General features: G+C 43.3%; 1 protein-coding gene across 4 annotated transcripts in view; it reads right to left on the bottom strand.

Annotated features, from left to right (window-relative positions):
• FBLN2 (fibulin 2) overlaps window positions 1-20,120 on the bottom strand; it is a 106,632-nt gene that overhangs the window by 73,695 nt on the left and 12,817 nt on the right. For all 4 annotated transcript variants that reach the window (XM_042806984.1, XM_042806985.1, XM_032995816.2 and 1 more), the window contains exon 2: window positions 3,466-4,947. In XM_042806984.1, coding sequence (XP_042662918.1) covers window positions 3,466-4,846 — 1,381 coding nt within the window. In that variant the 5' untranslated portion in view covers window positions 4,847-4,947. The remainder of the gene's footprint in view (window positions 1-3,465; window positions 4,948-20,120) is intronic.

Here is a 20,120-nt window from a genome sequence, read left to right as displayed (position 1 = left end):
TCGCAAAAATGAATCACTCAGTGACTCTGGAACCCAAATAAATGTATGTTTCCACTAAAAAAAAAAAAAGCAATTTAGACATAATATTAATAACCATATTGACGATTTCAGGGTAGGAAAAACCCAAAATAAAGACAATCTATCCCCACACACAGACCGATAAGAAAACCAAGAAAATTCAATTAAGTGCAAAAGCTCCAAATGATCCCCTAACCCAGCCCTCCTCTCTGAGGCAGCCACTGCTGGCCGGGCACAGCCATTTCCAGCCCCTCAGGCTGATGCCTCTTCCCCATGGGCTGCCACCCTCTGCCATCTCACAGCGGCCAAAACACCTTCCCCGAGCTGCGAGCAATGGGCTCTGCACCCCACAGCACCTTGCTGAGAGCTGGTCCATCGAAACCTGCGTTTGCTGCTCCTGGGAGCCCACGGGCAGGGCCGGGTGTGGCTGGTGGCCAGGAGCACCCACTTGTTTTGGGACAGGAGCGACTCTGTGAGGGCCGGCTCACATCACACCCCACGGGGCTGGGCAGGACCCCAACACTGCCTCGGGGCTGCCCATGTGGAAGAGCCACATGGAAAGCGCCGAAGAAAAGCCCAACTGCACCCAGAGGCGCGGGACCACCCCGCTGCGAGAGTGGCAGCCCCACCAGGAAACGGCGCAATGGCCTCACAGGTTTCAAAAATTAGAGGAGCGGTGCAGCTTACATCATGCTGCAGATTCTTGAGGGGAGAAGATAAGTTATTTGGCAATTCTGGTAGATTATGCCATTTTATGGGTAGAAATACAAGCACAAAATTTGTGTTTTCATTCTATATCTGAGGGCAAACTTAAGTTTTCTTTCAAGTCTGACAAATATCTTCACTCACCCTTTATCACTTGCTCATGAGTCACGAAAGAGACAGAAGATGTATGTGTTTTATTACTTGAAACGTATGAGTCTACTCACACGAGTCACAACCACATCAATTAAAACAACAAAACGAGTGAAAATACAGCAGTCCCTAGGCATGAGCGCTGGTACTAGCCATGTCAACGAAGATTCCTGATTTTTGGAGAAGCCTCTGTAGCTCCTTTATAGCCTGTACAGATCTGCTTTCACCAGCTATTCCCAGTGGGAGTGTCGGAGCAGTGCTGAGGGCAGGGGCTGCCTCGCCAGGCCCCACTTGCCGGTGGCTGCAGCGTGATGTACACGGTGCAATGATGCTGGTGCTCACTCCAGGACACGCAGCAACTCCCCGGGCCAGACAGAGAACCAGCAGCCTCAGAGCTGCCTTGTCTACAGCCAAACAGTGTTGTGTTCCCAAGGGACTTCTACAATATTTAAAGGAAAATATCTCTATCTATCTCTCAGCTAAGGCAAAAATGGCATCCAGTGATTTCCAAACCTGCTTCTCTAGACTAGACAATTCATGCCTGACATCCATCACGTTTTGCTCCTATCCAACAGGCATCCTGACCTAATCTAGACCCCAACCAGACCTGTCTCAGCCAAGAAGTTTCCAGGAATCACAGATTGGAAATCACCCAAGAAGACTCTAAAATGTAGTAGTTAGCTCTGTTGCTAAACGCTTTCACCCCAATAGGCTTTCTTAAACCCTCTCACTAAAAATTTCAAGATGGTCCACCCATCTTTTCTTTCTGAAAGGAAAAAAAAAAAAAAAGGCAATTTAATTTTAAATGGTTTTTAAATTACATCAGAAAACAGGTTATTGCGTATTAGTCCTAACTCAGACCCATGTATTATACACAGCCCTGATGCACAGCTCAGATCAGATTTTGTGTTAGGCTGCAACAAATACAAGGGAAGAGGTTTGTGCTTAAATTGCATGCTAATACTATGCAGCAGAAAATCTGACTACAGATTAACTCAGTGCAGTATGTAGGCAGATGCTTTTTGCCACCTGCATTGGCACAGAGCAGATGAAGGTGTTGTGGACAGACCCTGTTATTCAGGTTACACAAACTGGAAGGCTGGAATCAGTTCACTATTCCCCCAGGGTAATCAGCCAGTGATCCCTGTTTTTCACATAACAAAAGGAGCTAGAATTAAAATACAACAGGCATCCCTGAAGAGAAGGCAGCATGGAAGTAAGGCTTGGAGCACATTAACTATCCATTAAGTCACTTTTGAAAGTCTACACCTCCTAATTGCATCCCTTTGGATGGAAGATTTCTCATTTCAAGGCACTGGCGTTCAAACACTGCCGCCTGGGGTACCCGTACAGTGCAATGGGGTTCGTTGGGTAAGACTGGTTTCTCAAGCATTGCTTTAGTGAAATCAAGAAATCAAGGTCCAACTCTGATTACAGCTGCTATCACTAATTGTGAGGTCAACATTTACAATTAAAACTTATGGGAAAGAAAAAGAAAAAGGCTACCATATCCGTTCGTGGGCCTCATATATTTTTTTTTTGGTAAACAGCCTTGAGGTGATGTTTGTGTTGTGACCTGGAGTCTCACCTCCACATCTGCTCTCCTCCTATCTCTCTTAAACTTCTTGAGTAGATGGACAAAGCAGCTCAGGATGTTTAAGGGCTACCTAGATAACCCAGGAAGAAATATCACTGTCTAGGGAGTAATCAGTATTCTTTACTCAGACTGCAAGTATTATACATCTGAGTCTCATGAGAACATTTTGTGCCACAGCTTGAAAAAGGAGATATTACTCTTGATTTGATGAAAAATGAATTGGAAATATGGGCTGTATATGTGCTAATTTATAGCAATGAAGTTTGCATTCATTACAGTAATGAGCATTGCATAAAGCATATAATCAACATTCACTGCAGATGTCAAGAAGAATCCAGAGGCAGAGAGAATTACGTACACTTGCCACAGTTGGTCATAAATATCATAAATTTCCAGCCCCCAAAAAAACACAAAGTGAGAGGCAGTCCTTTTTCTCCCTACTAGTCCTCAGGGGTATTTGAGTGTATCTATCAATTTCTTGTACTAATGAGCTTAGACAGCTTCTCAACCATAGGATAAATACTACAACAAGTGCTGTAAATATTTTCGTAGTAGCAGCACAACTGTTTCACTTCCTCCCCAACGAAAGACAAAAGCTACAAATGTGATTACATTCAGTTGGTAACTGGAGGATCCAAGCAGATAACTAATTAAATCCTTTTGTGTAGAGCAAGATGTTTCTCTAACATCGTATTAGAAATTAAAAGCAAGTAATGGAAGGAAAAGGTCAGAGTTTAACCAACCATCATCTGAATTAAAGTTAAAATACCAGAAAACACCATCCGCAGTCTGCAAAATCAAAACAAGGTAGGCAATGGTGTCTATTATGTCAAATGAAACCCAAACCATTTTCTGAAAGAGGTGAAAGAAGGTAACTGGAGGCTTGCCTGACTTCATGCCCATGTGGAGCAGTAAGAAGAAAATAAGAGTGGATATGCACCAACATTATTATGAGTAAATGTTCTCTAGACATCTAGACTGGAAGTAGTTCTTACCTTCTGGTAACCTGGGGTTAGCGTGAATAGAGTTGGGGTCCCCATCATCCTCAGGATGGTAACGATAAAGCGTCTGCGACTGCTTTTGGGATGACTGACTGCGGTCTTCCTTTAGAGCAACAGGAGGAGAGGTTGTTGCACTGAACTTTACCTTGGGGAAAGCATTTCCCTCGTGTGTTTCATGGGAAGGTTTTGGCCAACTCGGCTCTGTTAAATTCACCTCTTTCAAGCCTAGATACATGCTGTACCCTGGGTCTTCTTTTCTCGCATGCTTTTTCATTTTAGAGTGGGGGGCTCTTTCTTGCTCATGCCTTTCTTTGTCACCTTGCTTCCCCTTTGGTCTCCTCTCCAGTTCCTCCAGGTGCTTGGCTGTCTCAGTGGTGGCCGTTGTGTGCTCCAGAGGAGCACTGGTGGTTACTGGTGCTTCCTTATGCGTTGCTTGCTGGAGGGATGCTGCAGTGGTGCGGGGCACCCTCTTTCGCTCGCTTCTCTCTGTGGCACTGCGAGCTTCAGAGGGAACCTTTGGCCCCGCTGTGGTGAGTGGCACAGCCGTTTCCTCGGTGTATGGATCAGCTGGAGCCAAAGCTGAAGGAGCCATGCTGGCTGGTAGGTAGTCATAATCCTCGCTTTGCTCTTGGCTGATGCTCTCTTGCTCTAGGTGCGACGAGTAACTCCTGTATTTTTTTGGAGACTCCACCTGGGCGTTGTCACCTTCTGGTGCCTCCTGGTCATAGCTGTACGGATCGTCGTAGTGCCTCTCTGGCTCGCCATCTTCAGCATCTATTGGACTTGCAGTGTTTAAGGCAAACGTGTTGCAGTCTGGAAGCTGGTAGCACATCAGCTCACCACCAGCGTTTGGGCAGTGGCAAACCTTGCAGGGGGGCATGTGGAAGGTGTGCCCCGCTACGTACTTCTGGCCCTCGTGGAGGCAACCTATTCTCCCACACTGAGGACACCCGTCAGCTGGCACCACCGCGTCAATGCAGTTGGGGGGCAGCTCTGGGCACAGCATGAACTGGCAGCTGATCTTGCCTCCTCCCTTGGGGCACGAGCACTCGGTGCTTCCGAAGTCCACAAAGTAAGACTGCCCTTCGGGTACTTTGCCGTTGATAAAGCCCACATTGACGCAGTCGTAGTACTGGTAGCCTTCGCACGTGCAGCCGTGCTGCAGACATGTGGCACAGCACTCGCCAGGCTCCAGCACGTCCTCGATGCAGTTGTCCAGGGGCTGGCACTCCGCGCCCGTGCAGTCCCGCTGTGCACGGGAAATGCCAGTCCACAGCAGCACAAGGAGGAGGGCATTCAAACAGCTCTGCTGCCAGCTCTGGTACCTATCCATAGTCTTCCCAAACAAATACAGCTCCAGTCCAAACTTGCACATTTAATTTTTTTTTTATTTATTTTTTTTTTTTTATTCCTAGAAGGCTGTAGATTCAGCTCCAAATCTGCAGTGTTTTCCCGAGTTACCTTTTCTCATAGATCCTAGGGTTATGAAAGAAAACTCTGTTAAAGACTATACTCAGCACATATCCTGTTAAACATTAGAGGTCTTTAAAAGTTGGGACAAAATCCAACATCTGGAAACCTAAGTACAAAATTAATCATAATGTCTTCCAAGCATTGTAGGCATTAAGTTTGGAGTTTCATGCTTTCCTCTCACCCCCATTTTGAAAAAGAAAGAAAGAAAGAAAAAGAAAGAAAAAAGGGTTGTGACTGTTCTTTTGAATCTGTTCACAAAATGTATATAAATTTCAATAAAAAGAAGGCCTTTATACTTCAATGCCTTTTTGCTAATCTTTCCAGCTAAAAAGAGAAAGATTTTTGGCAGATAATGAGTAAATACACAGTTCTTCCTCTGCAGATGTAAGTCCAAGATAATAATTCTTTAAGTTTTAATTACAAAGACCCAAATCATAAAGATCTTTCTTAGACAAAACTTAGCCTTGAGACATGAGAATTTGTCTGTACACATGTTAACTCAAAATAAGAGGAGGTTTCTTCTGCCCCTTTCCCCCACTCAGCAATCTTTTGCACTTCAGTCTGCAGCATTAACAGTTATTTTTTCACCCCAGCAGTGCTAAAATAGAACTTCTTTGTATATTGCGGTTACTGTGTGGTTAAACATCATATCAGCCATCCTGTAATACATATTAGAGGCCGGATCCTCAGCTCACAGAAGTTGGCACAGCTCCACAGCAGGCCTGTAGTGCACAGAGGGATCGACTCTGGCTTCACTGGAGTTACAACTGTATATGCAGTGGACATTTACACCAGCTGAGGATATATGCCACCATTGGGCAACCACTTCTTTTATTTTTGACAACACCAGTAACACTTTATAGTGAATTACTACACTATGAAGAAAAAATAAAAAATAAAATATATAGGGATAAAAAAAATAATTGGCATAATAACACTTTGTTAAAATACGTTGAGGAAAAGCAAGTTGTTTGCTTTTTAATGACTTTGACGATATAAAACCCTGGGTTAAAGTAAATCAGCTGTTGTCCTTTGTATTAAAAGCATATTCAAAAAGCTACACAATTAACATGGAAAAGTAGTTAAAACAGAAAAAGGTCTGCCTATAGAATTTTATAGAATTAGCGATCTGACTATTTTTCCAGAACCCCTCCCATCATCCAAAACATAAAGACCTTAAAACATTTATCTAAGGGGTAAAATGTAGTCACATCACCAAGAACAATAAACCACACACGCAACAGGAATCCTGCCAGCAAATCCATTCAGAAAGATTACTTCTCCCATTCAGACTGGGCTTCCAACAAGTCTGTTTTGGCCCTGCTGGAAAGTGGCCAGGCCGTGGGAAAAGCGTGCCTGTTCTGATAAGATACGGACAAACTGTGCTAAGAATTTCCACAGTTCTGCCCTGGAATTTGAATTACTTCATTACACTTGTACAGAGATATAATTCTTACAAATGTAGGGTTTCTACTACTAATTGGAGTATATTAGTTGAGTGTGCTAAAGGATACCGATTGAAGGAAAAAATAAAATTGTCAGAAAGCAAAAAAATGGCTTGGAAGACTCTCACTTTTTCAGAACTGCTCTCAAAACTAGAGAATTTTCAGTATGTGGTGCTGAAATTAATTCTTCAGAATCCAGCCTGGGAATTAATAATTTATCCTACTTTCAGCAGCTTTTCCAGGTGATCCAAACTTGTAATTATTACATAGCTTTAGCTAGGAAATAATGACTGGAAGGACACAAAGATGAACTTCTTCTGTAAGGGTCCCACAGCAGGATTTTGCCACCATCCCTTCCCATCGGCACATCCTGGCTTCAAAGCTTCAGCGTGTGGAAGCCCCGTGGTGAAACCCTGTGCTTGGCAGAGCACTGCTGGTGGCACCGGAGCCCAGGTCTGCGCTGGCCCGCGCCCCCCGCTCCCACATCAGTGCTTCCCAGGGTCAGGAAGCCCCAGGACCCCAACACGGGCCATTTGGACGGCACAGCCCCAGGTTTGGTCAGCTTCTGTGGCCATGAAGGTAGGGCACAGCATTGCCTTGGTAATCGGCACCGGTGGGCCACAAACAGGGCAAGCTTGCGTGCATCACCCACTTCATATGCAAACAGCAACTGCTCACGGTCAACTCCTGCTGTCCTGGTACAGCACAGCCCGTCAGGTAAACGTGACAACGGGAGCAGGACACCCACATGAGCAGTGTTTGCCTGCCCAGCTCCTACGTTCAGGTCTCCCGAAACAAGCACTCACTTCTCAGCCATAACCTTGAACTCCCAACAAGAAGGCCCCCAAACTGCCTTATATCCTGAAGCAAGCAGCAGAAAACCAGTCATAATTTGTATCTAGCATGCCTATAGGTTCAAGCACAGCTAAGGGTTTATCGAGGGACAGTCCTGTTTTTGTGAAAAGAGCTGCTCGACCACCCTCCCCTGTACAGTTACCTCCTCCCCTCCTCATCTGCACCCACTTTCTGTCCAAGGGTTGGTTTGCTTCTCCAGGTCACCTCCAGTTTCTCCTCTGTTCCTCTCCTTACTCCCTTGCCTCTCGCCCACAGAGAGGCCCAGAGAGCTTGCAGCCCCTCTCCCACAGCAAGCCCTCTCCCTACTCCCTGTCCCTCATACTTTCTGCTCAATGCCCTATTCAGTCCCTCTGTACCCTTTCTATTTTGATCATTTCCATATCCCTCCACATTTGGTTTCTCAAACTACCAGCCTCAAACTGATAAGGCTGAAATCTTTATAAACCCTTTTTCTGTTGATAACACCACAGTCTTCCCTATCCTCAGGCTCACTTTCCTTCATCACAGGCTCCTTGTTTCTGGTGTAATGAATCCAAGAAAAGTATCTTTTTTTATTGCTTTAAACCACTGCATTTTCCCTGTGCTTCTCCATCTGTTTCCCACACCCATTGCTCCCCGCCCCTCCCCACCAACCCATAAACTTGCATATCAAAGAAACAGTCTCTACTTCAGGCACAGAGAAAAACAGCTTTGAGTGAAGCACACAGACACAACTATTGAGCCCCACTGAGAAAATGCATCCCCCCAAACAGAGTGTGTGTGCTCTTGCCAGCCCACGCAGCTGATGTGCAACTGCCTCTGGATCTGTGCCTTTCCCCAGTGCTGAAACGATGCTCTGGAGACAGCAGCTTGGTAATGGCATCAAGAGCTGGATCTGTTAAATAAAGGTGCCTATACCAAGGGGGTAGGAGGACAGGGAAGTAAAATAGCAGTAGGTATTATTGCAATAATTTGTCTCCATTAGCTACTTTAATGCTTTAACATCTAAAACATAATTTTACGTATCTGGGACAATACACAAGGGCTTCACCTAAATAAGAATCGGGTCTTTTTACTCTCAACTCTGTCCTTCACCCACTCTTACCAATGTCATTGCCTTTCACTGCTCAGTTGGGTGAGATGTCACAAAAAATTAAGCCCTGCACACCTAAAATAAAGGTCTTTCAAAGTCTCAGTTAAAAGCTTTAGAGAGCTCTACAGCAAGATAACCCAAGTGTCACCCCAGTCCTCATGCATTGCTTCATGACCCAGAAGGCTTCAATTTATGTCCTTTTTGGAGTTTCCTAACCTGCTGTGCTGCATATCCTGCTCTCCTTTGTTCAAGTGCTAACCCTGTTGGCTTTAGAGGGGTTGTACTGTGACACTATTAAAGTAGCCGTTGCCAGTCCTGTGCACACAGGGCGTGCTGAGAAAGCATGAGTGTCCATGCAAGAGAGGGCCAATGCTGTGGATTGGGACTAAGTCCCTCAAAGTCAACAGAAGGAAACCTGTGAAGGAAATCAGCAGAAAATAGAGGATAGTCAGACCACAAAGGAGTTCCTTACTCCTCAATTCCTTCTTTAAAAGTGATTCCTAGGAAACACAAAGCAAAGACACCTTATGGAAAACCAGCTTTAAAAAGTAAGAGTCCAAATGAACATGAACTGCAGGTACACATCTTCATGGAAAAGGAAGCCAGGATGCAGATGAATGCAGATTTCATTGCAGGTGAAACCAGTATCTGTGTGACAGGACATCCAAGGCTAACAGCAGCAACCATCAAAACCACAACTAGCACTGACTGAAAACCATCATATTCCTGTCTCCTGGCAGGGGAAGTGGGTAGAACAAAACAAGGTTTCACAATGCTTACTTCAATTAAATTTGGGGCCAAAAAGTTATAAATTCTGACTTTTTTTTTGCAAAACAATATACTCAGAGTGATTCACTTCAATCAAAGCCATAACATAAAGTCAAAAGGAAGAATGTTGACTTGATTAAAACAGTTCAGCTGTATAACTTGAAAACGTTGATGAAACCAGTGTGTTTCCAGAGAAGATGCAGTCATTTTAAATGTGCAACTTCTTTAAATTAAGAGTACTTTATTGGGAGATTCTTTTTTGCAGATGGTTTCATTTCAGAGCTGAACCAGAAAGCTTATTCTAGGTAAGCAGAGGTGACAGGAGGCACTTTCCTTCAAAGACTTCACACAAATACCATCTTTCTGTGTGAAGGTTGCCCCAGAGACAACAGAAGAACTGCAGAAGGTGTGCACGCATGGAAGAGATGCTGCAGGATCAAGAGCATTCTTTCAGATGTTCACAGAATGAAAAAGAGGTGGCCATTTACAAACAAAAAGCAATGAATAAAATAAATTCCACCCACTGCAGAGGAAAACACTTGCATGAGAACCCACTGGCTTCCAGCTTTTAAGATGTACCTGTGATTTAATCATCTGCAGATCTCTGCAAACAGGTTTAGATAGAAGAATTCTTTTCTCTATCTTACCTCGCAATTCCTCACCTAGTTGACCTTTTTGAGGACGGTAAAAATAGAAATGCTGTTTTGACATGCATCTTCTCTTTTTGAACAGTGTGCAGGGCCAGGTGCAAGCCTGATGTGAAAGCAGAAAGTGGCAGACGTCTGTGTGATCCTTCCTGTGCCATGTACTGGGAGCACACTCCCTGCTGGGGGCAACTGTGGGGCTGAGCCACTTAGTTCGTCTGTTAACCTGTACCCAGGTTTCATGCATCCAAAAAAAGAAGTCTGTGCACTAAGCTGTGGGAAAGCAAATGCAGTAGTGGCACTCACCACCTGTGCACAAAGCGAATTCATCAACCCACAGAGATGCTATGAATGGTTCTCCTGGTCTCCTGGTGCTACGCAGTCCAAACTGGCTTACAGGCTCAGGCTGTACACGACCAGGGACCAAACACAGCCCTGGTCTGTGATGCTGAATCTCTTCTCTAGCACATTGGTAAAGGCACTGCAAAAAGCACAGTAGTAGGCTGAAGCGCATGTGCACACCCACACTGAACAACAAGGCTAACATATTTTGCCAGTCTGTGTATTTTAGCACCTCTCCCCAGCCAGAGCTCTCTGCTCTGCTGCAGCTGCCAGCAGCTCTTTAAATGGCTGCGATCGTAGTTTAGACTAAGGGAGGAAGAAGGGAGGGGACGGAAGGAAATATCAATTTTAAAACAATCCCGTTTAAATGCAAGAGAAAATGGAAATCTGCGAGAGATCTTTCTTGTATGAAAACCAGAAAAAAACCCCTAAACCCAGTAACTCCTGACTCGGCTGAGCCAGCCAGTGGATTAGCTCTTCCTTTCACACCCTCTCAATCCGGAAACTTGTGATCTCACCAGCCGCTGGAAGGGATTGCTGCTGGCTGCTCCCAGCCCATCTCGCTAGCAGAGGTAACTAAAGTGCTATTCACCAGACGGATGAATGAAGAGTGGTGAAGGGTTTCCTTTACTTCTCTTATGCAATATGTAGTGCACAGAGCCAGTCATTTCTGCCTGCTAATTAGTGAAATTTGAGACAAGCTGAAGCCAGCTTTCTCATTTGGGGCACCTGGGTTGGGGAGGAAAAGAAGAGGGGTAGGGTAAACCCCAGTGTAAATCCAAATTCAATGAGCTGCTTTTTCTTATCGAAAGTAAAGCACGAGATGCTTAGTCACTTCAGTGTTGTCAACACTCCAGTTCTTGGCAAAATCAGCCTGTTTTCAGAAGTCATAGCTTTTGCAGGCAGTTTTCCTCAGCTTTATTTTCAATAAGAAATCAGTTACCGTTAACCCCCTTTTCATGGAAAAGCTTAAGAAATGGACATTTGGGAGTCTAGAGGATCATTACTTACTTCAACAGAGAACTCAAGAGTGGGACAAACAAGGAGCAAGCAACACAGGATCAAAACTCATGCAGTTTCCCAAAAGTGTCTCTGATAAGACCTCCCTTCCCAGCAGAAGCACCCCCCCCAGGCAGAGGTGCTCCCGGTGCTCTCCAGGACATTCCCCGTGCTCAAATCCAAACAGGAACCTGACACGCTGCAGTAATGGAAAAGTATCACCCAAGGTATTTCAGCTGAGGGAGCCAAGCATTAGCAATAGCGACCAGGCAGCTCTGGGACATACTCTTCCAGAATGCCCAGCTTTTGAAGCCATTTTTGAAGTCCTGGAGAGCAAAGGCAGCCTTTTTCCAAGTGGCTGACAGGGCAGAGCCAAGGAGGGGAGAATCATGTCTTGGGTCAATTGTGTCAGTGCATCCCTTTACCCCAGACCAGCCCAAAATAACAGGGCAGGTACTTGGCTCACTGAAGAGTGAAATTCTGTGTCATTGGGAGTCACCACTGCAGCAGATCCAAAGTGACTCAGTGGGATGATGGCAGCTGCAGAGGAGAGAAACAACTCACATGGGGGAAAGGAGGCGAACAGGAACGCTGTCCCGCCCAGTGCACGTGGCTGGTCCTCGTCCCAGCTCTGACATGCTGGCCATGGAGAGCTCAGCAGCGGGGCTGTGCGTGGACGGGGGGACAAGAGCAGCTGAACCATGCCAAGCGCCCTGCCACGGAGTCTCTGACAAACCAATGAAGATTCGGTTTCTCTCAGGATGATGCAAGTGCAGCGTCCGTGCACAGGAGGCTCAGCAGGTACTTGCAGCTGGGACAGGGTCATGCAGCTCTGCTGCAGAAGGAGCCTAACTCTTTCTTTTTAGTGAAAATAAATGTTTTGGTTATTGATACACTTTTGTTGTTGCTGTTGTTACATCACCAAGTTTCAGATAACTATATATGCACCTCAAAAACACAATTAAATAATCCGGCTATTTCCATGACAGCCAAAAAAATCTGGGAAAAGACTAAAGCAAACTCAGCAACAGCCACTCAAAAACGTTTCCCAAGGCACGGCCAACAAAAACTTGTCAAAGCTCATAAGTTATGAACTAATTTGCACAGAGAGAGCTCTTTTGGCAGCAGGCAGGCAGAGTGCGTCCCTCAGCTCCACAGCACCTCGAGTAACTGCACACATGTGGAGAAAGCCTCAGGAGATGTGGCAGCACAGCTCCAGTGACGGCCCTGCCTCAGCTTGCTGTCACCAGCATTAGTTCAATGCTCTGAGCTCAGGTGAACATTGTCAATACTGGTAGCTGCTCTGAGGAGTGAAGGAAAGCATTTTTTCTCATTCACTTGAAGAGCTGCACTCCTCCCTCCCCTCTCAGGAAGAAACAAGTCCCTAGTTTCCGTGATGCTCCCCATTATTTAGATACTTTTTAGTGAGAAACCATGAGTAACTCAAGCAGAACATACCCTGTACGTTCTCATAACCATGCTCCTCAAAAAGCATGCTTTCAAGATCCTGGATTACATTTCTCTCTTCTCCTTTCTTTTCCCAAGCTTTCTCCAGAACACTCCAGTCCTCTGCCCCTTTCCAGTGTTTTACAGAGCTCACCTATTTGCAGGGCTGCTGCTGACTCTCACCAAGGAAAAAAGTAGCTGCAACCTCAAGGACAGTGGCGTGCAAAATCTGAGCATCTCATTTCTACTCCCTCTGTGATCTCTTCTCCCCATTTCTTCTTTCCTCCATGAAATGACTACGATGATACTTAGAACTTTCTGTAAGCAACAGATTTAAGGTTTGGGTTTGTTTTCTTAATCCAGTCTTCTATTATGCATGAGTCCTGCCAGCACTTTGAACCTCACTGCCCTAAGCAGCAGGTCAGTAATACAGATACTCTCCTTTTGTTGGGAAACATATTGGTTGGAGCATCTGGGCATTAAAGAGAAGCACATCTGGGTACTATCTACCTACATCAAGCAGCCCTTCTGGAACAGTTGAAAAAGAAACTTATCCCACCCTAAAATACAAATAAGGCAGAAGAAAGCCTGCTATTTAACTGACAGCTTAGCAAGTGGCCTTTCCTGCCCTGTGCACTGCCATGTGCCAATTTGGAAATAATTAACTCTTTTCACTGAGGGAAGACTGAAGGGAACTGCAACACAGTTTTTCCACAGTCTACCTGTGAGGCAAAACTACTCACCAGCCAGAGGAGTGGCAGTTCTTCTATCACCTGAACTTCAACCTCAGAATTGAAGAATTTGATCTGAGACTCCCGAGTACCGTGAAGCTGTTTGCTTCAGTCTGCCAATTAATTCCAAATGAGTGTCAAAACAAAATGTCAATACTATAAGTTTGTAATAAATAATTTTTTTAGTAAATGTGTCCTGGCCTTGTCATTGTCATGCTTAATAATGAAATTCCATCTGCTGATGAGGTGAAAATAACACGTAGTGTACAGTGAACGTTTTATAGTCTTACTAATTTGGTTCACAGTTCCTCCACAACTTTTATACAGAGCTCTGTTAACATACCTCTTTTGATCCACAACACATACAGTTGCTGCCTACCATCAGGATTTCCCTACGAGCAGACTATGCATCTTGACATGTTCCCCTCAAAGGGACAATGGTTTTTCACAATGTAGCAAAGTCTCCAGAAGGACCCAAGATCAAACTCTTTTCCTTTATGACTCAACAGGATCCAAATCTGTCCCTCAAGAGAGTAAACGTGCTCTCAGCAACCAACTGTAGCAACAAACCAACTCCTTTCATTAGCTGTGCTCTGCTCCACAGCTGAGAAAATACAGCTTCTGCGCTCCCAGCTGTGGAACGCACCTAGCTGAGACTCGCATGACAGTAGGTGAACTTCTGCACACCCACTGTCCTGCCTGTGCTCTGGCTCTTAAATAAATAACACTTAGAGACAGCACACAAGGCCATTACTGTCTTTGTTCCATACAGAGAGGGCATTCTCTGCCCTATTCTTCTGAACAAAGGGTGGGGGGAAAAAGTGGAGAAGGAAGGCTCCTTAGCTTACTATATCTGGTGGATAAAATGCTAGCTCAAATTTATCCATTGCAAGCACACCATTGCTTGTGATCCTTTTCAGGTTTTGGAGGCATCATTGCTGTCACCTTTACTTCTACCTCATGCTTCGAGTAAATATCTCTGTCTTGAGTCACTGGGACTGCATTTTCTTTCTCACAGTAAGAGTTCTCATAATTTTTCATTTACAAAACCTTCAGCCCTCTATGTAGCCCTGAACACATTATTACTGCTGGAATCATCCCAGATTTGCTACTTCTGCTCTTGACGGTGATCCTGAGAGTTTGCCATGCTCTAATCTGATATGCTCCAGTCTTCCTGTTAGAAGGAAGGGACAGGAATAAGCAGCCCAAGAACAAACAACTGTCCTGACCACTATTTCTACATATAAGGCTTATCCTGAGTAAGCCTGGCACACACCAAAATCTTCAAGCTTCACTGCAGGACAGGTTGTGTATGACCTCTACTGCCAGAGGCCAGTCTGTGCCTGAACCATCGATACAGGATGAAAAGGAGGTGTGAAAAATACAAGGATGGATACATCTCCTATCAGAAACTGGTTCCAGTATCACTAAATAGTCATCTCTTTTGCTTTGCCACCGCTCAGCTCCATTTCTTCATTTCCCAGTCCTGTGGTTTTCTACGAGCCATGAAGGATTTAGGGTTTAGAAATCAACTCCACAAATACAGCCTGGGTTAAGGATTCAGCCTTGTAATTTTGCACTGAAAAACATTCAGCTAATTAATCTGGCTGAGCATCTGCCCAGATATTCTTTGGTATGAAGAAAAGGAACTCAGATTTATTTCAGCACTCACATACATGCCCTCTCTCCACCCATGCTATGAGACAATGAACTGCAGACAGAGCATATCTGTAGTAAGTGGACTGGATGTATCATGAGGCATATTGCCAATTATAAATTAATGAATCCCAGAAGAAGCAACAATGATCATGCCTCAGGAACAGTTTCCTCTCATATGGTGACAAAAGAAATCCCATATCAGGGTTACCAATTAAATTCTTTAGCTAAAGCAAAAAATTATTATTTTAATGGAGGAAAAACTGGAACATTTGGTTAAAATGTTCTCACAGAAATGTTAATTACCACAGGCATTAAACAAATGGAAATCAAAGCCTACCATTTGTTGAGTACTTTGAAAAGTTTTAATGCAAAAAATGTGCTGGAAAGAAACCTTCAATTTTTCCTCATGAATGAAAGTAAATCCCTGTAAATGAAGCTACATCTATCATGCTGCTAATCAGTCGGCAGCCACAGATGTAATCCATCAATCAAAACTGTTCCTGCACAAACTTTCCATAAAAGATAATGGAATTAATTTGGTTTGTTGGATACCAAAATGCAAAGAGATGCAGCTCTGCTATTTCATCTGAGAGCCTATCATTCAGAGACAACAATAATGCCAGATGTAACTAATAGAAGTTACTCTTGCAATACCTCCCATCTTCTACCCTGTGTTTATTCTTCACTGATCCTCAAAGACTGTGAAGAGTCGTGTAAGAGAAGTTGACAGTTGCCGTGCGACTCCCGTTTTTGGAACGCCAACTATCCCTGTGCTTCCCTGGCTGGGCAATGAGGCTGAGGAAGGTTTTGCTTGTCAGCAGCCAGCGAGCCCTTGAGGTGATGGGACAAGCAGGTCTGGGTCTCACGCACCCAGCACACACACACATTCTGTGGGACCTTCTGTTAGATCTGCTGTAGCACACGACTACATGAGCTAAACTTGCTGCTGACTGGGAAGATGTCTAGCTCCTACAGACAGAGAGATTGGGTACACTGCCAGAGAGGATCTGGATGGATAGTGCTCTGAGCCCTCTTTATCTTTCAAGACATGCCAAGGCCAGTAATGCTACCTCATTTACTGAAGATTAAAATCTAGAGAGATGTTGCAGAGGAGGCATTGTACTAGATGTTGGAGAAAGTCTGGTTCGTTTCTTCAGTGATAAGACCTGTTCTTTTCTGGGTGGCAAATTTATTTATAAGCAACCTGCTGTAGATTTAAAGCTACTTAGAGGCTGTCATAAAATGAAAGCACTGACTAGTACTTTGAAACTCATAAAAGCAAAATATCTAGTATTAATTCTTGCTGAAAGGTTTCAACATAAACAGATATAGAAACATATAGATACATATATTTCTTCTACTCCCCTGGCATGCTTTTGCTTTCTAAGGAAGGTGCACAACCATTTTGTCTGCTGCACATGTGGGACCCTGGATCCTGAACTCCTTCCATTGATTTCAGTGGCTTTGGACCAGATCCAAATTGTCCAAGGTGTAACCTTAATTTGCATGATAATTTCCTGGAGATGGGAGCACCGTATACTGTACAGACTCTCAAACTGACATACTCAGTGATCACCAACAGATAGTTTGCTGTATGTCTAAAAACATTTAGACAACTACCCTCAGATATACGTATGTAGTTCTTGTGTTCATAGTGATTTGTGGTTCTGTACCATATTTACCCTACAAATCAGAATAACATTAGAGGAGCAAAGCTTGTTTACTTTGTAAGTTTTACATTACATTTTCTATTACCACAGGAAGCTGGTATGATCTGCTGTGTCAATATGAAACCCATATTCCTGAATATTTTAAATTACTGAACATGAACAAACACAAGTAAACCCATGATAACTTGCAACAAAGGCAGAACATTCAAAATTTGAAATCTCAGCAATCCATAAACACTAATGCTACGAAATTTGGATTTGTTCTAATGGGGAACATACTACGTTTTTAGGATATCTAACAAAATGGAAATTTCACTTTAACTGCTTCGCAGAAGAGAACAGGTGCCCTCACTGAAGAAACCAACCAGACTTCCTCAACATTTCTGAGAAAAAGGCAGCTCCTTTCAAATGTACTGAAAAGTAAGCTAGCCCAATATTCTCATATAACATTTTTGGGAAATGAAAACACTGATGTAAACTTTGCTCTTCGTGTCAGGCCACACCCAGGTATTCCTCTGATGCTGGAGAGAGAATCCAGAGTAACCAACTGATGAGAGCACTATTTTTGCATTGTTATGTACATGCAGGTACTCCCACTAACATAAAATGCTGATTGAATACTTTTATATGTTACCTTATAGAGGTGCATATAATTTAAACAAGAATGCTTACTTTCCTTTCACAACATCTTGTTTTTGTTGAACACAATAACCAAACAGTAAATTGAATCTGATTTTCATTACAATGAACAATAATCCATGAAGGTGGTATTGACTAGTGCGCACAATTTGTTTGGTCTTGGTACATTAAAATACATATATACGTTTGGTCAATTTTCTCCTGGAAGGGGAGGAAGCTATTTTATTTTCCAGCTGAAGAAATCCTACAACTGTAAAGATGATTTATTCAAGGGGAAAGAAATCATTAATACAACAGAAGCAGAATGAGCTGATACTCCCTCCCTCTGCGCTAGTTATGCACAGTCCAGCACATGACTAGCAAGAGAAATTACGATGACAAAGTTATTAATATGCAAAAGACAAAATAAATTCTCTCAAAATCAGAAACATTTGGTATTTAAAAAAAAGTTAAAAAAAAAAAAGAAAAAAAAAAAAAAACAGAAAAAAAAAACCTAAACCCCAACAAATCCCAAACGCCGAGGAAAGTAAAGAAAGTGAAGTGAGAGGTATTCCAGCTTTCCAGGGTTCTCTCAAATTCCTCTGTTACTGCTTCCACAAATGCAGCCTCCAAGGCTGGGCTAACATGCATCCGTCCGGCAGAAAGAGGCACCTGCAGAGAGCCTTCCTGTGGCATGACCCTGCCTCACCCCAGCATGATCTTAAACACTTTGGCAGCCCAGTCAGACGTTCACACCCAGCTGACTGATTTTGGAGGCTGGGAGAAGGAAGATTTTCACCAGATTCCCAATAATATAAAGGTAAAACAACTCTGCAGAATTGATTCTAAAAGCAAGCTGCTGATACAGTGATCTTGGGTATTCAAAGAACAGGAATAGAACAAAAGGGACCATGAATTTTAATTCTCTTGAGATCACAGATTCAGTTTAACTTCCATTTTGTAGAAGTCACCTCACAATGAAGCTCCCTCTACAGTCAGTGGAGAAGTGGGTAAAACATCAGAGGGCAACTAATATCACTGATAACCTGTTTGTGATGGATAGATTGTCCCCTAATTGTGAGTTTGTCTTTATGCACCATACAGGGACTTCACATGATTAATTACCTTATTTGCAGGTAGATAGAGCTCAAGAGCCTGTAATTTTTCAATTTGCAAAGGAGAACTCTACAGGGAATATGAATAAAATTTATAGAATTGTAAGAAAAACAGATAAACTGAAGGGGATATTCCTTCACCAAATGTGGACCACAAAAGTGCAGAGGCCAAGTAAGGAGAAAACAATCATTCCCTGAGAGGCCAACTGGAAGAATCACAGCAGAGCTCTGAAAAGTGACCAATTCCATCATCCTAGCAGTTCCCGGTCATTTAGAAGAATGGAGAAGGAAAGTGGTACAACTTCTCACAATTCTGCCAATCCTCTGTTTGACTTGTAAGACTAACTTTTATGGAGAGTGCAAGATGTGCATCATGATGGAGATGTTCCGCTCAGTTCTGCCGGGTTGTCTACTTGATACATTGCCATGATAAGGACTGTCAGGATCTGGGTCTTCATTGCTTCCACACTATTCTCAGAGAGCCAAAGCTCTACAAATCAAACAAGACAAAACTTTATTGTGTGGAGACAAGATGGAAGACATAGCCAATCTATCTGATTATAATTGTAACATACTCTTGTTATATACACAGATTACAGTCAGCATATATTAACTCTTTACATACTGACCACTGCCTTCCAAGTCCTGATATATAAGATTTCCCATTTAGGATGCTTAACCAAAATAATTGTTCACCTTTAATATGATGTTAAGCGATAGCTTTCCACATTTCCTTCCAACGCGTACTACCACCTCAACCTACAGGCACTGTTTTTCCTTCAGCAGAGGATTTCAAGTTGTTTGACTCAACCCTGTTTATTTTACACAAATGATCTTCCCTTCTTACAGATGGATATGATCTGTTGAAGACCTGGAACATTTTATCCCATAGCAAAACTCATTCAAAAGTACCATCTGTTCTTCCTGCAGGGGCACAGTAATGCCAAAACTGTTTTAACATTCCATAAATTAAGACCATATAATGGATGGTCTTAATTTATGGACATACATTGTTAAAGTGAAGCAAGGAATCGTTTGGAACATGATGACAGACATTTTTCTGGGATTTTGCCTTAAAAATAGTATCCAATGTATTATTTTTGGTTTGATTCTTTAAAAACTTCACATTCAACATTAAACAGCAAAGGCGTGTCACAATCTAGACCATCTTAATGCCCGGCTTTATCCCCACTTCCATCGGTGTCAGCAGGGTCCTTTCTAATAACTTCAGGGGGAGGCTTGGACTGAGCCAGTGGGTTAGAACAGAATCACTGAAAAACCAAATTCTGTTCTCATTTACCCTGGTATGTGTTTGTTGTATCTGCATTATACACTCCCTAAGCGAACAGAATCCAATCTTCAAGTTTAAGAGCCATTAAAATATGTCTTATTTTCTAGATGTTACACTAATACATTACACTCACACACACATACACACGAAGATGCCTGCCCCACCTTTCACTCATTGGTAAGAGACCCTAGCCAGAAATGAACTGCCATTTCAATTCCTTCCTACATCCAAATGCTAAGACATGCAAATGTTTAATCAATAAAAAGGCTGGACACAAAATCCTGCTATGAGTATGTATCATTTGATTCAACATTAAAACAGCCTTCATTTGCCATTCATACAGAGAAACCACAGATTTAAAAAAAAAAAAAAAAAAGTCTGTAACAAAAAAATAAAAATGCACAAAAGAAATCAGTAGTGCTTAATTGGAAAAAAATGGCACTATAAAATCCTCCACCCAAGAGTGGGACTCAAGTGGCACTCTGCCCGGTTCTCTGGGCTTCCTGGGGACAAGCAGTCCT

The sequence above is a fragment of the Tyto alba genome, unplaced genomic scaffold, assembly GCF_018691265.1.
Source record: "Tyto alba isolate M040663 unplaced genomic scaffold, T.alba_DEE_v4.0 Super-Scaffold_49, whole genome shotgun sequence".
NCBI classification, from domain to species: Eukaryota; Metazoa; Chordata; class Aves; order Strigiformes; family Tytonidae; genus Tyto; species Tyto alba.
Note: the sequence above shows the minus strand (reverse complement) of the source record. Positions and strands in the feature narration are given on the sequence as shown.